At 41.3% G+C, this 24,672-nt stretch overlaps 1 protein-coding gene across 1 annotated transcript in view; it reads left to right on the plus strand.

The window, feature by feature from the left end:
• The first annotated feature begins 7,182 nt into the window (after positions 1 to 7,182).
• RAB10 (RAB10, member RAS oncogene family) overlaps positions 7,183 to 24,672 on the plus strand; it is a 76,028-nt gene continuing 58,538 nt past the window's right edge. Inside the window, exon 1 of the mRNA XM_082852197.1 lies at positions 7,183 to 7,843. Within this exon, the coding sequence (XP_082708323.1) occupies positions 7,717 to 7,843 (127 nt within the window). The 5' untranslated portion in view covers positions 7,183 to 7,716. The remainder of the gene's footprint in view (positions 7,844 to 24,672) is intronic.

Consider the following 24,672-nt stretch of genomic DNA (forward strand, 5'->3'; position numbering starts at 1 on the left):
ATAAATAAAAAAAAATTAGATCATTGTGACTCCATTATACCATGCCATGAATCTACGAATTTATGTTAAGTGTAGCTTCATACTTCTTGTCTTGGCAAAGGGTTAAAGCATTCCCCTCTTGTCATTGTCTTTTTAAGTCTGATGAATCCTCTAGGTCTTGATGCTTGAGATACAGTTTTCTGGAGAGATATCCAAGTTTCTGTTCCATTGGGGTTCCAAGTCTTTCCTTGAGCAGACCTCTTTCCTCACTTTGCCAATGCTCCCCTGGGTTCTGCCTTTAGGAAGTGCTTTTTTTCTCCAACTCTATTCTGTCCTAACTTTTAGTGACTTCTAGAGTTTTTTCCAATCGTCTCAGGCAGGTCAAGTTGCCATAACCTGTGCTCTCTGCCCTTTTCTCTCTCTCAGTTTACCTAAAGCCTTTTTTGCTCTTCAGAGCTCTGACCGCTGCTACAATAAATACCCCAGTTTTCCTTTGACAGCGGAAGTGTGCCTTATAGCCCTCTTTTGTATTGATCCATCTGGGGGTTTACTATGCACCTCTTCATGTTAAAAGAGAACCACTATGTTTGTTCATTTCTTGGTGCTCTCCATTTTCTAAGTAAAAAATGAATGAGCAGTTATTACTTTAATATATAGTTGAATAGCCAATTATTAGCAAATAATCATCCTTTGCCTTAGATGATTCTTTTGTTTTCCTTTAGACATTAAAAAAAGAGATTAACTTACATATTTACATTTTAATATGTAAATGTAAATATACAGTTCCTAGTGTGGTTAGGGCTCCTGCTTGACCAATAATCACTTTTAGAAGAGGCATAGAGTTGCAAAGATGGATCTCCTTCTAGGAGATCCCTATAGATTAACAGAATGCATTACTTGTCTCAAAACTATGAGGTTTTTTTTTAACTTATGTCCCTCTAGATTTGCTTTTTTCAGCAAGCCAATGATCCCCAAACAGAAAAAGTTTTCTCAGTTCTTGTGGTGGTAATAACATTTCTGAACATTAACTAAAGGCCAAACATTATGTCTTATTTCATCCTCACTCAACCCTATAGTAGTTTTTATCTTGTTCCTACTTTACAGATGAGGAAACAGGTTTAGAGAGGTTAAGTAACTTAACCCAAGGTCTCTAACAAAGTGACAGATATAGAATCTTAGGTCCAGCCAACTCAAGGCCCATGTTTATAACCACTGTGCTGGACCAATTGCTCCAACAGAAGTGAGTAGAGATTCATCCGCTGGAGTTGATGGTGGGAAGTTTTTTTTTTAGGGGGCAGTTGTCTGCTGCCTTCAGCCATTTTATTTCTTTCTTTTGGTCTCCTTTTGATGATTCCATTAAATCTGCACAGCTTGTCAGTTCCAATTCTTGTTTCTCCCTGTTTTAATCTTTCATTCTCCTTCTGACCTATTCCTGTTCTTAGTTCAACTTCCTTTGGCACCATGTTTTGTCCAGGATGGCTTGTTGCTTTGATCATTTATAAGTATTCTAAATTTACTTGTAATTTCCTGCTTTCTTTTTCCTTATGGTGCAATTCATTGCTCTTATCTCTTAGTAATAATAGTAATCATTTATATTTGCATAGTGTTTTACACTATATAAAGTACATTTACTTGCATTATCTTATTTAATTTTTAAAACAGTCTCATGAGGTACTATGTTCTTTTGATGTATGAGGCTTAGTGAGGTTAAATGAATCACAGAGCTAGTCAGTAGCACAGTTGGTTTTTTTTTAATTTTTATTTATTTTTGGCTGTGTTGCGTCTTCGTTGCTGCACTCCGGCTTTCTCTAGTTGCGGCGAGCGGAGGCTACTCTTTGTTGTGGTGCACGGGCTTCCCATTGCGGTGGCTTCTCTTGCTGGGAGCACGGACTCTAGACACGTGGGCTTCAGTAGTTGTGGTTCGCAGACTCAGTACTTGTGGCTTGCGGGTTCTAGAGCGCAGGCTCAGTATTTGTGGTGCATGGGCCCAGTTGCTCTTCGGAATGTGGGATCCTCCTGGACCAGGGCTCGAACCCGTGTCCCCTGCATTGGCAGGCGGATTCTTAACCACTGTGCCGCTAGGGAAGCCCACACAGTTGGTTCTTGAGTCTATGTTATCTGATTCCAAGTTAAGTGTTCATTCCACTATATCACAGTTGCTCCATTAGTCCTAACAGTACTAAATAAACTCTAAAATGGAGTTAGGTGAGTTCTTCATGTATTTTCTAAAATTAAAAAAATATTGCTCCAAAGGTATTATCTTCCCATTCACTCCTCTTGAATTTTCAATCCCTCCCCACCCCCAGCATTTTGAAAGTTTCTCCAAATTAGTACTGTTTTCCAGGAAAAAAAAAAAAAGTGAATCTATCTCTGAATTTCATTTGCTTTTTCCTTCACTAAACATGTTTTGATGTTCTGATACATTCAAGGCACTGTGCAAAGTGATGTATGCAATAGTCACAGCCCTCAAGGATATTCCAGTTTGAGAAAATACGATATGTACATAAAGGTCTTTCAGAAAATGTAGAAAATGTGTCATAAGAAATGTCTAAATAAAGAGTTGTGGGAAGAAGAATATCCACGTAGCTATTCACCAAAATGCTAATAGTCGTTATCTCTGGGGTAGAATTTTTAAGAATTAAAATTTTTGTTTTGCTTATCTGCAGGTTTTAAGTTTCTAAAAGTAAATATGTATTATTTGTGGAAATGAAAAGGAGGAAACATACTTGAATTTTTAGTGCTAGGGAGTTCAAAGGTGGAACAAGTTCCTTCTTAGAGAGTGTGCTGGGGAAGACAGGCTATGGTGAGGACATTTAAGTTGAAGGGATGTGGGTGGGGTGAGCAGCGGTGTGCACTTTGCATGGAGAGAACCACAGTAAACTAAGCATGAAATCAAGAAGATACAGAGTAACTGTGAGAAAGATGAGTAGTTCAGCCTGTCTAGAGACTAGTATGTGGAAGATAGATAGGGTAGGAAATAAAGTTTGTTGGCTAGGGCCTGGCGCCCCTTAAGTGCCAGGTGAGGAGGCCAGCATTTCAGAACTGAGATATTCCTGGAGACTAGAACAAACATATCCAATGTGCTGGGGAAGGCTCATGGGGCAGTAATTCTCTAACAGGAGGTAGGACTAAATCAAGATATGAAGGCAGAGCAGAATATTGGCAGGCTATGGTGATAAGAACAGTGGTAGCCTCTGGGCAATCAGTACTTAGCATCAGGAAGGTCAAACAAAGACCTTCCTCTAAGAAGGCCCTGGGGAAGAATGAGAGTGTGAACACAGGAACTAGGCAGTAGTAAATAGGCAAAGTCCCAGGAACTGGAGGGGTAGGTTTTACAGCAAGGTTATGACTTAGCAGTGGGGCTGCCATTCAAGGGAAGACTTCATTCTTTTTTTTTTTTTTTAAATTAATTAATTAATTTTCGGCTACATTGGGTCTTCGTTGCTGCACGCAGGCTTTCTCTAGTTGCGGCGAGCAGGGGCTACTCTTTGTTGCGGTGCGCGGGCTTCTCATTGCAGTGGCTTCTCTTGTTGCGTAGCACAGGCTGTAGGTGCGCGGGCTTCAGTAGTCATGGCACGCGGGCTCAGTAGTTGTGGCTCACGGGCTCTAGAGCACAGACTCAGTAGTTGTGGCACACGGGCTTAGTTGTTCCGCAGCATATGGGATCTTCCCGGACCAGGGCTCAAACCCGTGTCCCCTGCATTGGCAGGCAGATTCTTAACAACTGTGCCACCAGGGAAGTCCCTGGGAAGACTTCACTCTTAACAATAACAGAGAGAGCAAGGGGCAGAGAGATTAAAGAGGAAGAAATCAGGGAGAGAGACTGGGAAATACATGTGGGAAGAATGGTAAAGACAATCCTGAGTCACTATCCTTTCATGCAGGGATTTCTTACATGTTGTAGAGGCAGGTCCTGAAAGTTGAAGCTGAAGACTGGAACCATGAACTGGCCAGCTGTGCACTTTCTAGAAAAATACAAAGACAACACCTTAATTACTGGTATGAACATATAAATATACCTATTTTCTTTCTTGGCTTTGCACATATTTGGACTAGATTCTGTACAGAGCAATTCTTTTTTTTTGCGGTACGCGGGCCTCTCAGTGTTGTGGCCTCTCCCATTGTGAACACAGACTCCGGACGCACAGGCCCAGCAGCCATGGCTCACAGGCCTAGCTGCTCTGCGGCATGTGGGATCTTCCCAGACCGGGGCACGAACCCGTGTCCCCTGCATCAGCAGGAGGACTCTCAACCACTGCGCCACCAAGGAAGCCCTGTACAGAGCAATTTTAAAAGCAGGTATAAGCCCCAAGCTACTACTACTAAATTGGCATTTTCTTTCACTGTTTCAATTATTATCAAATATCACTTCGCAACTCTAGGTATACCTTTAGGCCTACATGGACTCCCATTTTATTCTTATTTTCTAGAGTCAGAGATCATGCCTGATCACTCTAGTGGCCTTCAGTGGTAGACAGGGCTTGAGGTTTAGGCCTCACTGCAGCAAAACCTTTAATCAATTTTAGGGAAGCCAAACATTAAGTACTTGCTGAGCCTTCCAATTCTCGCCTTCTTGCAGTATGATGTCCTGTAGAGGTGTTCTTCCCTTTTCCCTTGAGCATGTAGTGGCCAGCTCTGCCACTGCCAGTGTGACCTCTGGCAAGTCCCTAACCTCCCTGAGCCTTAGACTCATCTGTAAATTACGTGCAGGAGTTGAATTATGACTTAAAGATATTACAGCTCTAAACTTCTAGGATCCTGATACAATACTAAATAAACTTCATTAATAGTATAATTAATTACTAAAGTTCCAGAATATTGAGTGCATGGAGAAAAGGCTCTAACTGATAAAACTGTTGGAAACAACTGGGATAAACAAAGAAATTTAAAAAAAATTATTTTTCATTTTTAGTTGCCCACTGTCCCCAACATTTATGTAGTGAAACTAATTAGGCTTTCTATGTTTAAAAATCATAACTTTCTAAAATGCTTCACAACATTGGGGCTTGAGTTAATTGTAGTTCTTTTGAAAGGAAGAATCACATTAATACTGATGATTTTCCTGAATGTTATGACTCTGAATTGGTGACAAACCTGTGAAGCACTGATCATAGCTCATTTTGTGATGTGCACGGCTAGGCTATTTTAGAATTGTGGCATTATTCCTAATAAGACATTCCCAATTGGAGAAAGAATGATTCATAGAGAATAAGGTTTAAATGACAAGAGCAATTCCAGAAACAGAGCGGAGAGTGAGATTAGAGAAGACAGGCATCTTCAGAAACGAAGCTTTAGGGGTAGTTGGAAAAGAAGAATGTAAGACAAGTCTTCAAAGAATGGGAGACTGAAATACGATTACCCTACTGCCTAAAGACTAATTTTAATTACATATTAAATACACAAACATTTAGGTGGTGGTGGGGCGTAAAAATGCAGTTTTTATTTCTTTCGCAATCCCTGTTGCTTTTTTTTTTTTGGTACGCGGGCCTCTCACTGCTGTGGCCTCTCCCGTTGCGGAGCATAAGCTCCGGACGCGCAGGCTCAGCGGCCATGGCTCACGGACCCAGCCGCTCTGCGGCATGTGGGATCTTTCCGGACCGGGGCACGAACCCGCTTCCCCAGCATCAGCAGGCGGACTCTCAACCACTGTGCCACCAGGGAAGCCCCAATCCCTGTTTCTTGCTTTCCAGATGTCTCAGGGTTTTCTCCTGTATCGGGCTGAACCAGCCCACCAGGTTCAACTACTCTGCCATCACATCCTAGGTGTGCTTCGGAGCCATGACACACACTAAGAAAGGTAGGGCAGGAGTATGAACATTTAAACTACAGAAAGGAAGAAGAAAGGGAAGGTATACCTGAGACTGATGGAAAGAGAGGGAAGGAAGAGTGCTAGGCATATGAAAAGAAAGTGCAAGGAAAAGGCAGCGGGGTTGGGGCTGGCTTCACTATCTCTCAATTTGGTACATTGACGGTTCGATTCTGGCGGCAGGGACGGGCCCCGCTTCCTCAGCATGGTGCTATTGGGCTCTCCCTATTGCAAAAGGGTGGCCAAGGGCTTCCCCGCTGGCACAGTAGTTAAGACTCTGCCTGCCAATGCAGGGGACACGGGTTCGAGCCCAGGTCTGGGAAGATCCCACATGCCGCGGGGCAACTAAGCCTGTGTGCCACAACTACAGAGCCTGCGCTCTAGAGCCTGCGAGCCACAACTACTGAGGCCGCGTGCTACAACTACTGAGACCGAGTGCTACAACTACTGAAGCCCAGGCGCCTAAAGCCTGTGTTCTGCAACAAGAGAAGCCACCGCAAAGAGAAGCCCGTACACCGCAACGAAGAGTAGACCCAGCTCGCCGCAACTAGAGAAAGCCCGCGTGCAGCAACGAAGACCCAACGCAGCCAAAAATAAAAATAAATAATAAAAAAATTAATTAATAAAAAAAAAAGTGTCCAAGTTCTGGAGCCGGTTCTCCACGTAGAGCACAGCACCGGCGCTTCCACTTGGTGGGGAGGTTGGCCCTGCACCCAAGTGTTCCTCGGCCCTCTACTCCTCGCCCTGGAGGGCAGATTACATCATCCCAACTTGAGCAGCGTGGCCAGTTTTTCCCATTTCAAACTCCTGCTCTCTTGAACGCCAACTCTGGTTCCTTAAGTAAACCGGGACGGAGCTTAATGTTTCCCCCGCCCCGACTAGCCACGAGAGAGGGCACTCAGGATGCGCCTCATTTTAGCAAAGAGGCTATTAAATGACCCAGGGCGCTACTTTTTCTCACATTTACGGCTACAGCTACACAGGAACACACGGCGACCCAAGGTCTTGGCTGCGCCAAGACTCTCAGCGAAACACACGCGCCAAACGCGGCCCGAAGCATCCTCAGCTGAGCCCGGTGAGCGACCTGAGGAGGAAAACGGTGGGTGTCAAAGGGCTACTCCAGCATGCCGCGCCTGCGCAGTCACTAGGCAGCGCCCCCCCGCGGGGCGTGCTCGTAACGCCGCGCACCCTATCAGACGGCCGCAGGGAGCGCGCCCGCGGCCTCGCCCTCTCTCGCCCCTCCCCTCTCTAGTCTCCGTCGGGGCTTAGACTGAGGCTCGGAGACCTAACGCTCCACTCTGCGCCCCCGCGGGCCCCCACGCCCTCTGGTGCGCGTGCGCAGAGGCGGCCCGCAGGACGAGGGCGCGAGGGGAGGGCGGGCGTACGTCCTTGCGTGCGTCTCAGGCAGCGCGCACGCCGGCGTGAGAGGGCACGGGGAAAAGGTGGCTCTGGCCGGGGCGGCTCGGCTTCCTGTGGCTATGTAGCTGAGCTCGTCGGCTCCGGGTCCTCCTTCGCTGCCATCGCCGCGTCCTAGCGCGGAGCGGCTGCTCGCGAGGGATACTGTCTTCACGCCCGCCGCTCTCCCTCGACGGCTGAGCTTGCTTGCTCGCCCGTGGGAGCGTCCCGGCCGAGCAGCCCTGAGGGGGGAGGGGAGGCCATTTTGTCCCGACCGACTCCCCGGAACCGGGCGGAGCGGCTGGGAGAGGCTGCGGAGCCGCGGTCGCCGCCCTCGGAGGCACCGGACGCTTCCACCGTCGGGGCTTCCTCGACGAGGCTGTTCCTAGGTCGCCCGCGCCCTCTCGAGCCCTCCTTTTTCCCACGCTTTCCCGGTCCTCCGGCCTGAGAACGCCCGAGAGAGGAGGAGTTGGCCGTAGTGAGAGGGACCGATCCCTTGGGGCCGCCGGCGGCGAGAGCCTGTGCCGCTCCTCCCAATGGCGAAGAAGACGTACGACCTGCTTTTCAAGCTGCTCCTGATAGGGGACTCGGGAGTGGGGAAGACCTGCGTCCTTTTTCGTTTTTCGGATGATGCCTTCAATACCACCTTTATTTCCACCATAGGTAAGACCTGTGGGAGGGTGGTGTGCGGTCTCTGCATCTGCAAACCGTTTCTTTTATTCCAGACATCTTGCTTCCAGTAATATACGCCTTTGTTTCAGTGATTCTGATTCCAGGCGACAGACCCAAGTTACTGTTTGAATCGGCATCGAGCTTTCTGGGGCGGGGTCTTCCCAAGCTTTGCATCCGGTCTTTTGCTTTCAAGTCTCTCACTCTGCTCGGTGCCTGCTGTTACAAAATATGCAGCATTAACAGCGTTCCAGAATCCTATTTCTTTAAGCGTCTGGATTGGCTTTTTCCATGTTTGTGTGGCGTTACTAGCTGTACGATATTTGTAAGGGATTTATTTTGGTGGTTGGGACTGAAGCACTAGGAGTCATTTGGTAAAGGCCTGGATTCATACTTCAGGGCAAAGAAGATTCCATATGGTCTTAAAGTAAACTTGAGGATTTGTGTGAGGAATAATTAAGGCAAATTAAGGCAAATTAGAAGGGAAAAGTGAGTTGCTCGGCGTTGACTAATCCATTGATGTGTCAAACAATCGGAGGCTCTTCGTGCTTGGGGTGGGACTCTCTGGCATGTTTGCTCACAGAGCTGTTCGAGACATCAACAGAAGCAGTAATCTAATGGAGACGATCAGCTTCTGTCCTCGAACCCGAAAGAATGAAGTTCTCCCTTCTGTTTACGCTAGAATTTACAGGGAAGTGTCTTGGCAGTCATAGCCTTGGGACTTCTAATGTACTTTTCACCTCATGTTTCAGAATTATTTAGTGTGAAAATAAGAGCTAAAGATTGACCTTTTAAATCGGTTTCCCGTTTAGGAAAAGAAAAGGGAACGCTCTAGGAAAGTCCCATTTGACTCTGCTGAGACAATTTAGTGCATTAACACGAATTGTGTTAAATGGGTTGTATGCGAAATCTCTTTTTTCCCCCACACACAATAAATATCTTAAAGGACACATAGTTGTCTCTGTCACTTGGGGCCCAGAACACAGCGTTGGGGCAGTGCAATGAAACCCATTTTTAAGTGTAACTAGTTTTATATTAAGATGAATTTTTAAAAAAGCAACTGTAGTCTTTGAACTCTGGCAGTTGTCACAATTAAGCTGATTTCAAACAGTTTATAGCATTTGGAATCGTTGATTTGGATTTCTTGTGATAAATATTTGTCAGCTACTTAATTCATTCTCATAAAACAAATTTTACTGAATTTAAATTGGGCAAGTGATCATTTAAACTACGTTTTGATTTTACTCCCTTTTTTGGGGGGAGGAGGTCATTGTAATCATTATTTCCTGAGTGTCATACTGCTCTCTAGACCTGTCATAAATTTCACGAAACTTAGAACTTGTTCTCTGCCTGTGGGTTAGCACTTCCTACCACTATGTTTACTTTTAATATTCCACTTTTAGCTGTATCTGGGTGGGTCAGGTAGTTAGATAGTTCAGTAAATATTTATTGAGCACCTAATGCTAGGCACTGTTTTAGGGACTGGGGATAGATAAGTGAACACAATAGACCTTTTAAGGAGCAGTCTAGTGAGGACAATCACAATAGAGTGTGGAAAGTGCTACAGCGGGGGTAAGCATGGGAAGGAGGGGTGACTAGCCCAAATTAGGCGCTTGCATGGAGATGGTGTCTAAAATGAAGTCTGAAGGACAGATAGGAATTGGACCACAGGGGTGGGTAGGGCCTTTCTGGAAAAGGGAGCATTGAATAAACCTGTAGTAAGATCAGGGATTTAATTCACGTGGTCAACTTTAACCTTTCATTGAGAAGGGTAGGGGGTGGAGGGTAGGAAGCAAAACATTAACTCCATCTACTCTTGTCTTTTTTAATGAGTGCATACCCTCAACTAAAGCCCAATCCTGTAAGATAATGACATAATCTTCTTGTGTAGTCTTTCTTTTTTACTTTTTTTTTTTTTTGGCTGCCCCGCAAGACTTGTGGGACCTTAGTTCCCTGACCAGGGATTGAACCTGCGCCCTCTGCAGTGAAAGCTGGGAGTCCTAACCACTGAACCGCCAGGGAATTCCTTGTGTAGTCTTTTTACTAGGGAAAATGTGTAGTAATTTGGGATCAAACCTGCTGGGTTGGAATCCTAGTTCCACAGGTTACTAGTTATGGAACTTTGGCAAGTTAATTAATCTCTGTCTGCTTGTTTCTTCTTTAAATAGTGTTAATAATAGTACCTATCACATAAGGTAGTTGTGAGGATTTTATGGGTCATTGAGAGCAAAGCACCTAGCGTGGTGCCAGGCACACTGCAGGAGCACAGTGCATGCATATTAGCTATATGTGGAACTTGTGACCCTTCTGCTGCTGAAGTGAGGCAGAACAAGTTACTTTATGGATTGAATGCCCTGCATGCAGTGTTCACACAAATATTTGTTAGTGCTCTGCTAAACAATTTCACTTTAGATTCTAAAACTTTAATATTTTGATATAAAAGTGTGATATGTATGATATTTTGATATATAAGATATATTGAACAGTGTAAGCTGAGAAATGGATAAATACATGGGTGTAAAATTCTGAGTACAGCTCCAACACATTGCATGTATTAGCTCTGTGTGCAGGTTTTAGAAGTCTGCTGGCATCTTACACCAGTGCATCCAAAAGAAATATAATGTGAGTCACATAGATAATATTTTTTTAGTAGCCACATTTAAAAAGTAAAAGAAGTATTTAATACTATATTTTAACTCATGTTATCCAGTCTTATAATTTTATTATGTAATCAAGATTAAAAAATAGTTGAGACATTTTACATTCTTTTTCTCCAGAGTGTATGTTATATTTACAGCTCATCTCAATTTAGATTAAGCACATTTCAGGTGCTGAGTGTGGCTAGTGCTGCCATATTGGACAATGCATGTTTAAACAGTATAAACTAGCCAGTTGGCTAATGTGCAGATGATTAGAGATACTTGGGATGTGTACTACTTTTAGGACATTTTAAATTTCATCAGTTGACTAGGATGTTTTTTTGTTTTGCTTTGCTTTTTAAAAAATCTAGAGCACTCTCTAATTATGAATGATACTGAAATTTGAGTTGTCACTTGATTGTTAAAACCTCTTGAGGTTTGGACAGAAGTAGTTACCTTGCAGGTGTTCAGTAGGGCCAAACTGCCGGTATAACGCTGGCCCTCATTATTTTAGGCACAGTCATTTCAGTTACTTATTGGCTGTTGATTCTTGGAAGAAATAATTTTTATAGGCTTATGGTGCTTACTTACAGTGCTTACACAGACTACCGTATTTAAATTTTTCTGTATATTTTCACTTCCCACACATCTGTGTCAGAAATTGTGTATGATGTTTATGGTCAGATTTATTGCAGACAGAGTTGTAAAAACAAATTACTGGTATGTTCCACACTCACCAATCGCAAAGTGAATCCAAGGGCACTGGAATATAAGCTGCACAAGGACAGAGGGCTTTGTCTTTTAGCTGATAGATGCTAAGCACCTAGAAGAGTCCCTGCATTTAGTGGGTGCATGGTAAATAGTGAATGAAGGCAGGCAGACAGACAGGTAGTAAGTATAATCAGCATCCTCTAGAATTGGCTAGTTTTATTTTAACATTTCTTGTCTACCTACTTTCTGAGCATTAAATATGTGAAGTAGATTGAGGTCAGATTTTACATAAGAAAATCAGCTGTTTGGCTAATAGAGTAATTTTAGGGTAAAACTGGTCTTGGAAATTCAGATTGTTGAAGTATTTGTTAAAGAGAGTTACTGGTTTTGGATGAGCAGATTTCATTGGTTTATTTGGCAATAACCCTGTTGGCAGTATGAGCTCAGGAAAGCATTACCCTTTTCGTGATATGGTAGTTACTTGGACTCGCCCCAAAGCAGAAATTTTTAGTGGGCTGTTTTACTGAAAGTGCTGTCTTTTGGTGTTGTTAATCCTCCCTCCACCCCTCGACTTCATATTACTTTTTCTGTTAGGACTGTCTTTCACTGGGAACCGGGGTCTCTGGGTTCCATGTAAAAAATTAAATTGGTGGGACTCCCTGGTGGCGCAGTGGTTGAGAGTCCACCTGCCGATGCAGGGGACATGGGTTCGTGCCCTGGTCCGGGAGGATCCCACATGCCGCGGAGCGGCTGTGCCCGTGAGCCATGGCCGCTGAGCCTGCACGTCCGGAGCTTGTGCTCCGCAACGGGAGAGGCCACAACAGTGAGAGACCCGCATACCGGAAAAAAAAAAAATTAAATTGGTAAAGGCTCTTGCCTCTGGGAGAGGTATAAAATGAACACACCCTTTTTGTTGTCTTTCTGAGTGTTTTTACTAAGCGTTGGAAGAGTAGGATGGTTCCACTAACATGCATTTAAGAATTGGTTTATTTAATTGAAATGAGCCCATTTTATATGAGAGGCTGCTTTGTAGAGAATTGAGCAAAACCTTTTTCATATTAAATGTGACAGGACTTTGCTGTGACACCCAGGCAGTGGCTCATGCTGCAGGAATGCCAGCGTGCCCAATGAATTTTTCTTTAAAAAAAAAAAATTATTTATTTATTTATTTATTTTTGACTGTGTTGGTCTTCGCTGCGGTGCGCGGGCTTCTCATTGAGGTGGCTTACCTTATTGCAGAGCTCCCACTCTAGGCGCGCGAGCTCAGTAGTTGTGGCACGTGGGCTCGGTAGTTGTGGCTCACGGGCTCGAGAGCACAGGCTCAGTAGTTGTGGCGCATGGGATTACTTGCTCTGCGGCATGTGGGATCTTCCCGGACCAGGGCTTGAACCTGTGTCCCCCGCATTCCCAACTACTGCGCTACCAGGGAAGCCCGCCTAAGGAATTTCTTTCATTTGAACGTGTATTTTTAGGATTGATTAAGAACTATCCCGAGATTTTCCCAAAGAAGATACAAAGGGCCAGCAAACACATGAAAAGATGTTCAACATCACTAATCATTAGGGAAATGCAAATCAAAACCACTATGTGATGTTACTTCACATCCATTAGGATGACTGACATCAAAAATTAACTTTGGGAAAAAAAAAAAGAACTTTGTCATAGACTTATCTGTTCGAGTCCCTGCTTTCAGCTCTTTTGGGTATATACCTGGAAGTGGCATTGCTAGATCATACCATAATTCTATTTTTAATTTTTTGGGAAACCACCATATTGTTTTCCACAGTGGCTGCACAGTTTTATGTTGCCATAGCACTGCACCAGGGTCTTATTTCTCCACATCCTCATCAACACTTGTTATTGTCTGTTTAGTAGCATTATTCACAGTAGCCGAAAGGTGGAAACAACCCAAATGTGCATAGACCAATAAATGGATACACAAGATGTAGCATATACATACAATGGAATATTATTGAACCTTAAAAAGGAGTGAAATTCTGATAGATTTTACAACATGGATAAGCACTGAAAACACTATGCTAAGTGAAACAAGCCAGACACAAATAGACAAATACTGCATAAAATCATTTATGTGAGGTACCTAGAATAGGTCAATTCATAGAGAAAGTAGAATAGTGGTTACCAGGGCCTGGGGACTGGGTAATGGGAAGTTATTGGCTAATGTGTACAGAATTTCAGTTAGTGGGGAATTATTGCTTAAAGGGTACAGAGTTTCAGTTTGGGAAGATAAAAAAGTTTTGGAGATGGATAGTGGTGATGGTTGCACAGCAGGGTGAATATATTTAATGCCACTGAATTGTATACTTAGAAATGGTTAACATGCACAGAAGGACAAATACTGCATGATTCCATTTATATGAGGTATTTAAAGTTGTCAAATTCATAGAAACAGAAAGTAGAATAGTAGAAAGTAGAATGATAGTCTCCCAGGGACTGGGGGGAGGGGGAAATGGGGAGTTGTTTAATGGATATAGTATAGTTTTAGTTTTATGAGCTGAAGAAGTTTTGGAGATCTGTTGTGTATCAATGCAAATACACTTAACACTACTACACTATACACTTAAAACTGGTTAAGTTGGTATATTTTTATGTTATGTATTTTTTTTACTGAAATTAAAAAAATGGTTTAAATGGTCAATTTTATGTTACGTATACTTTACTACCAAAAAGCCCCCAAAAAACTCTTTGCCACTTGACACAGCTCTCTAAAAGGGCATTTAATCACAGACAGCCCCTCACTGTTTCATGTGATAACTGCTGTTAACCAGTGGTCATTGAGTCAAGAGGATCCTTTAAGGTACTTTCCCATGTTTTATTATTACCGGTCTGTACTTTCAGATACTGAAGGCAGGTTTGTCTTTTTGTTGTGTGTATCTACATAGATCTCCTTGGAATATTAATACAGGAAAGTACCCTAATATGAATTTTTTTTCCCTTTTTTTAGCACGTTGGGTCTTAGTTGCTGGGCGCAGGCTTTCTCTAGTTGCAGTGAGCAGAGTGGGGGGGCTGCTGTTCGTTGCGGTGCGTGGGCTTCTCATTGCAGTGGCTTCTCTTGTTGCAGAGCACAGGCTCTAGGCGGGCAGGCCTCAGTAGTTGTGGCACGTGGGCTCAGTAGTTGTGGCTCGTGGGCTGTAGAGCTCAGGCTTAGTAGTTGTGGCGCACAGGCTTTGTTGCTCCGCGGCATGTAGGATCTTCTGGACCAAGGATCAAACCCATGTCCCCTGCATTGGCAGGCGGATTCTTATCCACTGCACCACCAGGGAAACTGAGTCAGGAAACTGAGACTGATGAGGGGAGGTAACTTGCAGAAGATTATATGGCTAATTAGTGAAAGAGTTTTGACTAAAATCCACATCCAATCCTGTTCATGGCTGTGTTTCTCATCCTGAGAATTTCATTGTTTTGTTTGAAAAAATTAATGATAGGGTCATTCTCCTACTCATCAGTTTTAATTTGAAAAGTGGAGTTACAGTGGTTTATTGTTGTTTTGTCTTTGTTTTGACAGAAGTGGGAAAGTAACAAGTCTCAGCACCAAATACCAAGGGGTTTGTTCAGGTTACTTGTCTTTTGCAAACAGAGCGTAACACAGCAGAGCTGAGCTGATAATGTTAGAAATGATTATTTTATTTTCAAGAATTATCATGTATAATGGTATACGAGATGTGGCAAAGGAAATACTGATATTCGTGTTTGGTTTGTAAAGGGAAAGAATGATAGGAGAAATACTGTCAATCTGTTTCAACTTTTAACAGTACAGAGTTGCCCAGCCAGTGCTGTGATAGCAATTGTGATTAACCGAGAAATAGGGGCTTGTTGAGTTTATTTACAAATAAGAGACCGTTATTTAGCACAAAATATAAATTTGTGAATAGCTAAGAGATCTGCATGGGAAGACTGCTTATGGAGATGGTTCAGTCATAAAAGTAGAGTGTAAAAGAGCTATAAAGTGTTGAGACCATTGTCTGAACCCAAAGACTGATAAAAGTCTTGAAAAGGTCATGGATTTGCTTCCTTCAAAGAGGTGAATATTGGGGGTTAATGGATTAAGTCCTTTAAATTTGGGTCATAAGAAAAGGAATTTGAAAAGATGACTAGAGTAAAATTTTGGTGAAGAAAACTCATCTGAAAGTAAATCTCAAATGAGAAAAAACATTATATTTGAAGATAGTAGTACCATATAGTTTGAGTTACAAACAAAAGTAATTGCTTGATATTTATCCTCCTTTCCAGAGATGAAAAATCATATTTTTTGGGAAAACAGCAACTGGTGATGGAACACTAAGTTTCCAGCAAACAGAGCATCCAAGGTTGTAAAACATTAAAAAATGGAAAAAAACATTATTCTGGAGACCCAAAAAGTACAATGTAGCAAAATCAGAACAGAGGACAGTATTGATTTGTTTCTTTCATATCAGTAGCAATGCTTATGCAGGCTTTTTTTAATTGACATTTTTATTAAGGCAGTTGTAAAAAACAGTACAGAAGGATCCCTTGTACACTTTGCCCAGTTTCTCCTAATGGTAACATTTTGTGAAACTGTGGTATAATATCACAACCAGGATATTGTCATCTGTTACAGCACACCAGTCTTACTCAAATTTCTCTAGTTTTACTTGTACTCATTTGTGTGTGTATGAAATTCACTACAGTTTTGTCACTTCTGTAGGTTCATGTAGCCACTACCACAGTCAAGATACTGAACAGTTCCAAGGGACAAGGATCCCTTGTGTTCTTTTTTAACTATACCCCTTTCCTCCCTCCACCCCCGCTTCTCTCCTCCAAAAATTTGTCCTCCATTTATAAAATTTTGTCATTCACAAATGTAATATAAATGGAACCATATACGATGTAACCTTTTGGGATTTGCTTTTATTCAGTCGGCTTAATTCCCTGGAGATTCATCCAAGTTGTATGCATCAGTAGTACCTTTTTTATTATTGAGTAGTATTTTATGGTATGCATTCCCCACAGTTTGGTTAACGACTCACCCATTGGGGAACACCTGGGCTGATTCCAGTTTCTGGCTGTTATAAATAAAGCTGCTATGAATTTTTGTGTAGAAGGTTTTGTATGATCATAAATTTTTGTTTCTCTGGGATAAATGCCTAATAGTGCAATTACTGGGTCATATGGTAATTGTATGTTTAGTTTTATAAGAAACTACTGTACTGTTTCTCGAGTGGCTGTACTATTTTATATTCCTTCAATAGAGTGTGAGTGATCATGTTTCTCTGCATCTTCACCAGCATTTGGTGGTTTTACTATTTTGTGTTTTAGCTATTCTGATAAGTGTGTAGTAATAATCTCATTGTTGTTTTAAATCGCATTTCCTTGATAGCCAGAGGTGTTGAAAAATCTTTTTATGTTCTTATTTGCCATCTGTGTGTTCTCTGGTGAAATATCTGTTCACGTCAGTTGCCCATTTTCTAATTGCATTCTTTTTTCTTTTTTTTTTTTTACTATTGAGTTTCATGAGCTCTTTATACATTTTATTTTATTTATTTGGCTGCGCTGGGTCTTCGTTGCTGCACGCGAGTTGCGGTGAGCGGAGGCTACTCTTCGTTGCAGTGTGCGGGCTTCTCATTGCGGTGGCTTCTCTTCTTGCGGAGCATGGGCTCTAGGCACATGGGCTTCAATAGTTGTGGCACGTGGGCTTCAGTAGTTGTGGCGCACGGGCTTAATTGCTCCGTGGCATGTGGGATCTTCCCGGACCAGGGCTTGAACTTGTGTCCCCTGCACTGGCAGGCGAATTCTGAACCACTGCACCACCAGGGAAGTCCCTTGAAAGCTTTTTAAAGTTAATTTTTACCAGTGATGTGTACACATATTTGAAGTTAAGTAAACTGCTAAGAGATTTATAGTAACAAAAAAAGCAGTCTCCTGACTCATTTCCTCTCCATCTTCAGTCCTTTTCTTTAGAAGCATCTTCTACCTCTTCTGTTATATACTCCTATATTTTCAAAATATAAGGTATACAGCCATCTCTTGAGTATTAATATTAGATGAAAATTTTAACCTGTTATAATCTCATCCCACTTTTATCCCAGTTTTTTTTGTTAAATTGATACCAGTGGTTACGTTAATATGGCCATGTGAATATTCCCTATCAAGCCAAATAGTCTGTTATGACTCTGTTTCCTTTTCTCTGAAGTTGCAAGTTCTCTTTATTTGATTAATTTCCTTTACCCATTAGCAAGTCTTCCTACATCCTTCAACAACCTCTCAGAATGACTTTCTACACAGTCAAGCCATTAGAGATAGATATATATTTCTTCCTGGATGCCTCTCTTCTAGGTCTTTCTCCTTCTTGCTTCCGTTCCCTTAGCCTCTCTCATGTGAGATACTGTTGTTAATTTATTGCCTTGGATCATATCATTCTCTAGTAGCTTCTTGCAAAAAGGGTACATGGCAAAGGACATTTTTTGAGACTTTCCATATTTGATAATGTCTAAATTCTTTACTCCATCGAAAGTTTGACAGGGCCTAGGGTTCTGGTTTGAAAATAATTTTCCCTTAGGATTTTGAAAGTATTACTTTTGTCTTTTAGCTTCTGATGTTGTTGGCAGGTACAATACCATTCTGATTCTTTTTTTTTTTGCGGTACACTGGCCTCTCACCGTTGTGGCCTCTCCCGTTGCGGGACTCCGGGTGCGCAGGCTCAGCTCCGGACGCGCAGGCTCAACGGCCATGGCTCACGGGCTCAGCCGCTCCGCGGCATGTGGAATCTTCCCGTTCTGGGGCACGAATCCGCGTCCCCTGCATCGGCAGGCGGACTCTCAACCACTGCGCCACCAGGGAAACCCTCATTCTGATTATTTATCCATCGTTTATGGCCTAGTTTGTCTCTGTAAGTTTTTAGATTTTTTATTTTTTTGAATTCCTGGTAACAGATCATGTACCTTAGTGGGTGGGTCTTTTTAAAAATAAATCTATCATTCTCGATACTTGGTGGGCCTTTCCAGGTCCTTAACTTCTTCACGTTTTCTTACATTTTTTCCTCCTGTGATTTTCTTCCCTTTATTTTCTGTTTTTAGTTGGATGTTGGACTTCCTGGATTGATTGTATAATTTTCTATTTTCTAGCTTTGCTAATTCGTTCTTTCTGGGAGATTTCTTTGAGTTTATCTTTTAACTTCTCTATTGAAGATTTTGTTTCAGCTGTAGTATGTTTAAATTTCTAGTGCTTTTTCTGCTTTATTCCTTAAAATTTGTTTTTTAAGCATTCTGTTCCTGTTTTATAAATACGGTATCTTTCTTGGAAGATAGGTTTTTTGACATTTTCTTCTTGACTCTCTTTTTCCTTCAAGTTTTCCATACCCATGTTTGTTTTATTCTGTATTTTATTTTAGAGGCCTTTCTCAAATGATTGGTGAATTCAGGACATACGTTCATAATTAAGAATGGGTCGTTGAATCAGCTGCACTTCAATAAGATTTTTTTAAAAAGTGCCAAAAAAAAAAAAAGAATGGGTCTTTGAAAAGATGTTCGTGAGCTTTGTAAACATGGGTGGGGCTTTTTAATCTCCCTGGTTTTAGATTCATCTCCACACTCCACTGAACCTCTTGTTCCTGAATTCAGAGTGTGTCAGTTTCAGATTTTCTAGAGAATAAATCTTTAGACTCCTGCTAGGTCTTGAGGAGTGGTAATATCTGGTTATGTGAAATGGAGGCTGCGTCTTGGGGTGTCCTTATATAAACCTTCAATCAGCCTTTACTTTCTGCCTGGTACCTAATACCTCCTATTGCTAAACCTCCTATTTAGACGTGAATTGGCTTGCTCCTCATTGGTATCTTCTTCAGTGGGTTCTGAGGTCATAAACTTCTTCATCTATTGTGGTTAGTTACAATGTCTATCCATTTGTAAACTCTTTATATTTCTTGTTTTCCTTGAAGTTTTGGTGTGATTTTGGAGAGAAGGGGTCAGAAAGATTTTTCTCTTCTAGTTTAACTGGAATTTGAAGTAATTTTTGACTCCAAATGATTTTTGACTCCACTTTTTAACTCATAAATAACATCCAGTAGGATTAGGGATGGATGATACTTTGCTACTGTTCTTGTAAATATCTAGTCCATCCTCAAAATACTGATATTTTTGTTATTTAGGATAGTCGAATGTAGTAGGGAATCAGAGTATTCACAACAGCACCATTTAAAGGAAAGAGCTTTAATTTAGATGTATAATTCTTGGCTGATTTACTTGGGGGGAAGGGAGAGTATTTTTTGCTTTTTGAACAGAGTATGACTGTAGTCTTAAATTTCAGTCTTTTGCTCTCGATGTATACTATTTTATAGAATACTGACCAACAAATGATTCAGCAAACTCATAATCTGTCAGAGGATTGCCGTGGGTCCTATATATTATAGCACTTGGCATTGAATGATAAGGTATCGCCCGCTTGATTTTTAGCTGGTTTGAAACCTACTAGTAAACATTTTTCCCTACAAAGTGTGAGTAGAGTTATTCTACCTCTTTGTATATTCTCAGTCTTACTAACTTTGCCTTCCTTAAATTAGACATTAATGGATACGTGTGAATTTTTAAAAATCCAGTAGTGTCTTTTTGCATGTTTTTGTGTGTGGGAATATATATTCAGCATAATAAATGGACAAGAGTGCTGTGGAAGGTAAATATAATATCAAAATAACTGTTCAAGTATTAGCTCTTTGCCTAAGTGAGTAAGAATTCTGAAAACTTTTTTCTTCTTTTGGAAAGTTTCAGACCTACAGAAAAGATACTTATTATAATGAATCCTCTTATATCCTTCCTCTAGATTCACCAATTGCCAATATTTTGCTACATTTGCTTTTATGTCTCTTTAGATAGTTTATTTTGTGTATGAAGTGGTGTCTGATTCAAAATAGATTAAAGATTTGTGTGCCATAGTCATTTTTCAAAAATAAAGTAGGAAATTAAGCTATAAGCCTTTGCACTTGCCGTTGAGGTTTTACAATGTGTCAGGCACTCTCTGTGAGCGCCAGAGATGCAGTGGTGAGTAGTACAACTTGGTGCCTATCCTTGTGGTGTTTAAGTTCTAGTGGAGAATTTTGAAAAGTGCACCAAAATACCACTACTTTCTCAGCACCTAAGTTAGAATCTGATTCTCAATATCTTTGCTGCTCTTCTAAGACATTTCATATTTGTGGGAAATACAAGCTTTATGCCCTTTACTGTTTTGTCTTACAAAGTTATGTTTGCTATACCTCATGAAGAAAGTTTTGTTTTGTTTTTTTTAAGATACAGAATTTTAAAGTCAGGTGGTAACACTTACATGTATCTAGAGATTAGTCTTCCATTAACCTCTGAACATAATCCAGATGAAAACAAATAGTATATTCACAAATCACCTAAATTAAAGCCACACATAGTACTTAGTGTTTTCTTAGTGCCTTACTGACTTTGTTTTTTAATTCCATTTTATTAGACCCTGAAGAAGCAGCAGACTTTTGTTTTTATGCAGGTGACATGTCCAGCCAGCAGAAATGAGATGAGATAGACATTTAGGTAGGAGAACTGAAAACTAAGACAAAGATTAAAGATTGTATTACCATACGATACAGTTACAGATTTGTGAATTGATGATTATGGCCAATGAGAAGTTCCTTTTTTTTCCTGGGCCGTGCCGCACAGCTTGCGAGGTCTTAGTTCCCCGACCAGGGGTTGAATCCCGGCTGTGACAGTGAAAGCACTGAGTCCTAATCACTGGACCACCAGGGAATTCCCTAGAAGTTCTTTTATCTTCTGTAGTCTCTGTTGAAGTAGAAAGTTTGATATATTTTGGAGACATAATAAAAAATGAGTTTTGTTACCTTATGTATGTATAATCAGAGTTTGACTTTTGTGGAATAATTTTTCCACAAGATGCTAGATAAATGCTTTATTATAATAAAATGAAATTATTTCTTGTATTCAGAAAGAATTTTAAAAATTGGGATGCATCGATGGAAAAGTGAAGCCTGAGGGTGAATATAATCCAAACAAAATTATGAGCTTGGATGAGGTAAATTTAAGATTTACTCACTAGTTCTCAAGTATTAGGATTGTTGGAGGATTATCCTTTAAAATGTGAGTGAACCAGTTTTGGGGGATAAATATAAGGATTTTTTTTTCATATTGAATGAAACATTTACAGAAGTAATTTCTCTATTTTAAATGGATTCAAAAAGGGTCTGCACAGATTTGTGAATGTCAGGACCATAAATAGCATCTTAATGAAACTGGCTTAAACCTAAGCTCTAAGATGGACTTCCAGGAAGTCAGCCATGCTCTTAACTTAATATGCCTCCCTCAAGAATAGTGGGCTGGGCTTCTCTGGTGGCGTAGTGGTTGAGAGTCCGCCTGCCGATGCAGGGGACACGGGTTCGTGCCCTGGTCTGGGAAGATCCCACATGCTGCGGAGCGGCTGGGCCCATGAGCCATGGCCACTGAGCCTGTGTGTCCGGAGCCTGTGCTCCACAACGGGAGAGGCCACAACAGTTAGAGGCCCGCGTACCACAAAAAAAAAAAAAAAAAAAAAAAAAAGAATAATGGGCTTTTTGGATAAGTCAGACAGGGTTTAGCAGTTTGTATTTCTCTGTACAATAAAATATTCTAATAAAAGTGTTTAATAGTAATATCTTATATAACACAGGTAACTATAAATTAAGCAACAGGTGGACAGTTTCCTTTTTGGGGTATTTGTGACTGATGATCAATGGGTGCTTAAGGGAATAAAAATAATTTCAATGTTAACCTGATACACTCAAATAACTAATTTTTACACTATAATATCACGACTTCCCCCTCTAATTTTTTTTTCTTTTTCTTTTTTTAAAAATACGCACACAGTCCTCTTGCGTGTGTATTTAGGGGTGGGATTGCTGGGTCATGGTGTACGCATATATTTAGCTTTGGTAGGTACTAGCTTTCACACATAGTACTGAATGATTTTACAAAGTGGTCCTATCAATTTTGGTTCATCTTTTTTTTTAAAATTTATTTTTATGTATTTATTTTTGGCTGCCTTGGGTCTGCATTGCTGTGCATGGGCTTTCTCTAGTTGCAGCGAGGGGGATACTCTTCATTGCAGTGCTTGGTCATCTCATTGTGGAGCACAGGCTCGGCATGTGGGCTTCAGTAGTTGTGGCGAGTGGGCTCAGTAGTTGTGGCTCACGGGCTCTAGAGCACAGGCTCAGTAGTTGTGGCGCACGGGCTTTAGTTGCTCCAAAGCACGTGGGATCTTCCTGTACCAGGGCTCGAACCCGTGTCCCCTGCATTGGCAGGTGGATTCTTAACCACTGTGCCACCAGGGAAGCCCCTTCCCCCTCTAATTTTTCTTCAATTTCTCTTCTGAAAAACTTTCTTTAGTAAGATGTCTATATGTAGGTGCCACAGATTACAGGACTTTTTTTAAACTTTCTTCTTTAGCCCCCAACACATTTTCTTGAGCTGATTTTTTACTTTTTTTCTACGTTATGCTTTTTAGTAGGCACTGTTTAAGTCATTGGTGATGAAGATACACATACACATGTGTGTGTGTGTGTGTGTATATATATATATATATATATATATATATATATATATATAAATGCTATTACTCTTTGCCCTAGGTTGTGGTCTTTCTATTAAATGATGATTTCCAACTCCAGCAGTGATTTAATTAAGCACAGTTTGCCTTTTAAAACTTGCCGCAGTCTCAGGTAACATCCTTATCCTTGACATTCTGTCTCCCTTGGAATGCGTGAGCCCCCTGGAATACTTTAGCCCCTGCTGAATGGATTTGTTTCTTCAAACATTTGCCTTTTTTCCTGATCTTCTATTGAATTTTAGCAAAACTACTGAGTTTAAAATTGCTTCAGTTGAGTGAGAGTTTTTTAGAGAACTGTATTTTCAAATACAGTTTGTTTTATCATCTCTTGTTAGGTGAATTTGTTGGTTGATGGAAATGAGTGGCTAGAAGGGAAGAAATGGAGGTCTTAAAACATTAATTTTAAGGAAAGCATTATAGGTAACTCAATTTCAAGAGTAAATAATTAAAAATTTTTGTTAGTTTGCTCTTGACTCTTCTACTGTAAAACACATCTTCCTGAAAGCAATGGTGTCAGTGTGCCTGCTTGGTATTGTATGATATATGCAATGCAATTGTACATATGTTGTTTTGTAGATTTTGAAATGGAGTACTATTACAGCTTGCCTCATCCTCCTTGCTATTTGTCAGTTGAATTTTCTCACATAACTACCATGATCTGCTTCAGTGGATGATTTTCTTTTAAGACCATATTTGGCTTTCCTCAGCCATTGAATTTGAACAATCTGTGGTGGGTTGATTTTCTTTAAAGATGATAAAGAATGATCCTTTTTTTTTAAATACCTTTATTGGAGTATAATTGCTTTATAGTCTTGTGTTAGTTTCTGCTGTACAACAAAGTGAATCAGCTATATCTATATGTATATCCCCATATCCCCTCCCTCTTGAGCCTCCCTCCCACCCTCCCTTTCCCACCCTTCTAGGTCGTCAACAAAGCACCAAGCTGATCTCCCTGTGCTGTGTAGCAGCTTCCCACTAGCTAGCCATTTTACATTTGGTAGTGTATATATGTCAGTGTTACTCTCTCACCTTGTCCCCTTCCCCACTGTGTCCTCAAGTCCATTCACTATGTCTGCATCTTTATTCCTGTCCCACCACTAGGTTCATCAGTAGTTTTTTTTAGATTCCATATATGTGCGTTAGCATCTGGTATTGTTTTTCTCTTTCTGACTTACTTCACTCTGTATGACAGACTCTAGGTCCATCCACCTCAGTACAGATAACTCAATTTCGTTCCTTTTTATGGCTGAGTAATATTCCATTGCATATATGTGCCACATCTTTATCTATTCATCTGTTGATGGACATTTAGGTTTCTTCCATGTCCTGGCTATTGTAAATAGTGCTGCAATGCACAAAGAATGATCCATTTTTTAAAATACGAGTGACTGTGAAGACACTGGTTCCAAAGTGTGGACCTCTTCACGGCAGCACCAGCATCACCGGGAAACTTGCTGGAAATGCAAATTCTCACGTTCTACCTGTCAACTGTTGAATCAGAAATTCCTTGGGTAGGACTCATACATCTGTATTTTTTTTTTTAACATGCATAGTCTGACATTTATAAATTTATTTATTTATTTATGGCTGTGTTGGGTCTTGGTTGCTGTGCACGGGCTTTCTCTAGTTGCGGCGAGTGGGGGCTACTCTTGGTTGCGGTGTGTGGGTTTCTCATTGCGGTGGGTTCTCTCGTTGAGGAGCATGGGCTCTAGGCGCGCGGGCTTCAGTAGTTGTGGCATGTGGGCTCAGTAGTTGTGGCTCATGTGCTCTAGAGCACAGGCTCAATAGTTGTGGCACACGGGCTTAGTTGCTCCACGGCATGTGGGATCTTCCCGGACCAGGGCTCGAACCTGTGGCCCCTGCATTCACAGGCAGGTTCTTAACCACTGT

The sequence above is a fragment of the Leucopleurus acutus genome (genome assembly GCF_964270905.1).
Source record: "Leucopleurus acutus genome assembly, chromosome: 12".
Classification (NCBI taxonomy): domain Eukaryota; kingdom Metazoa; phylum Chordata; class Mammalia; order Artiodactyla; family Delphinidae; genus Leucopleurus; species Leucopleurus acutus.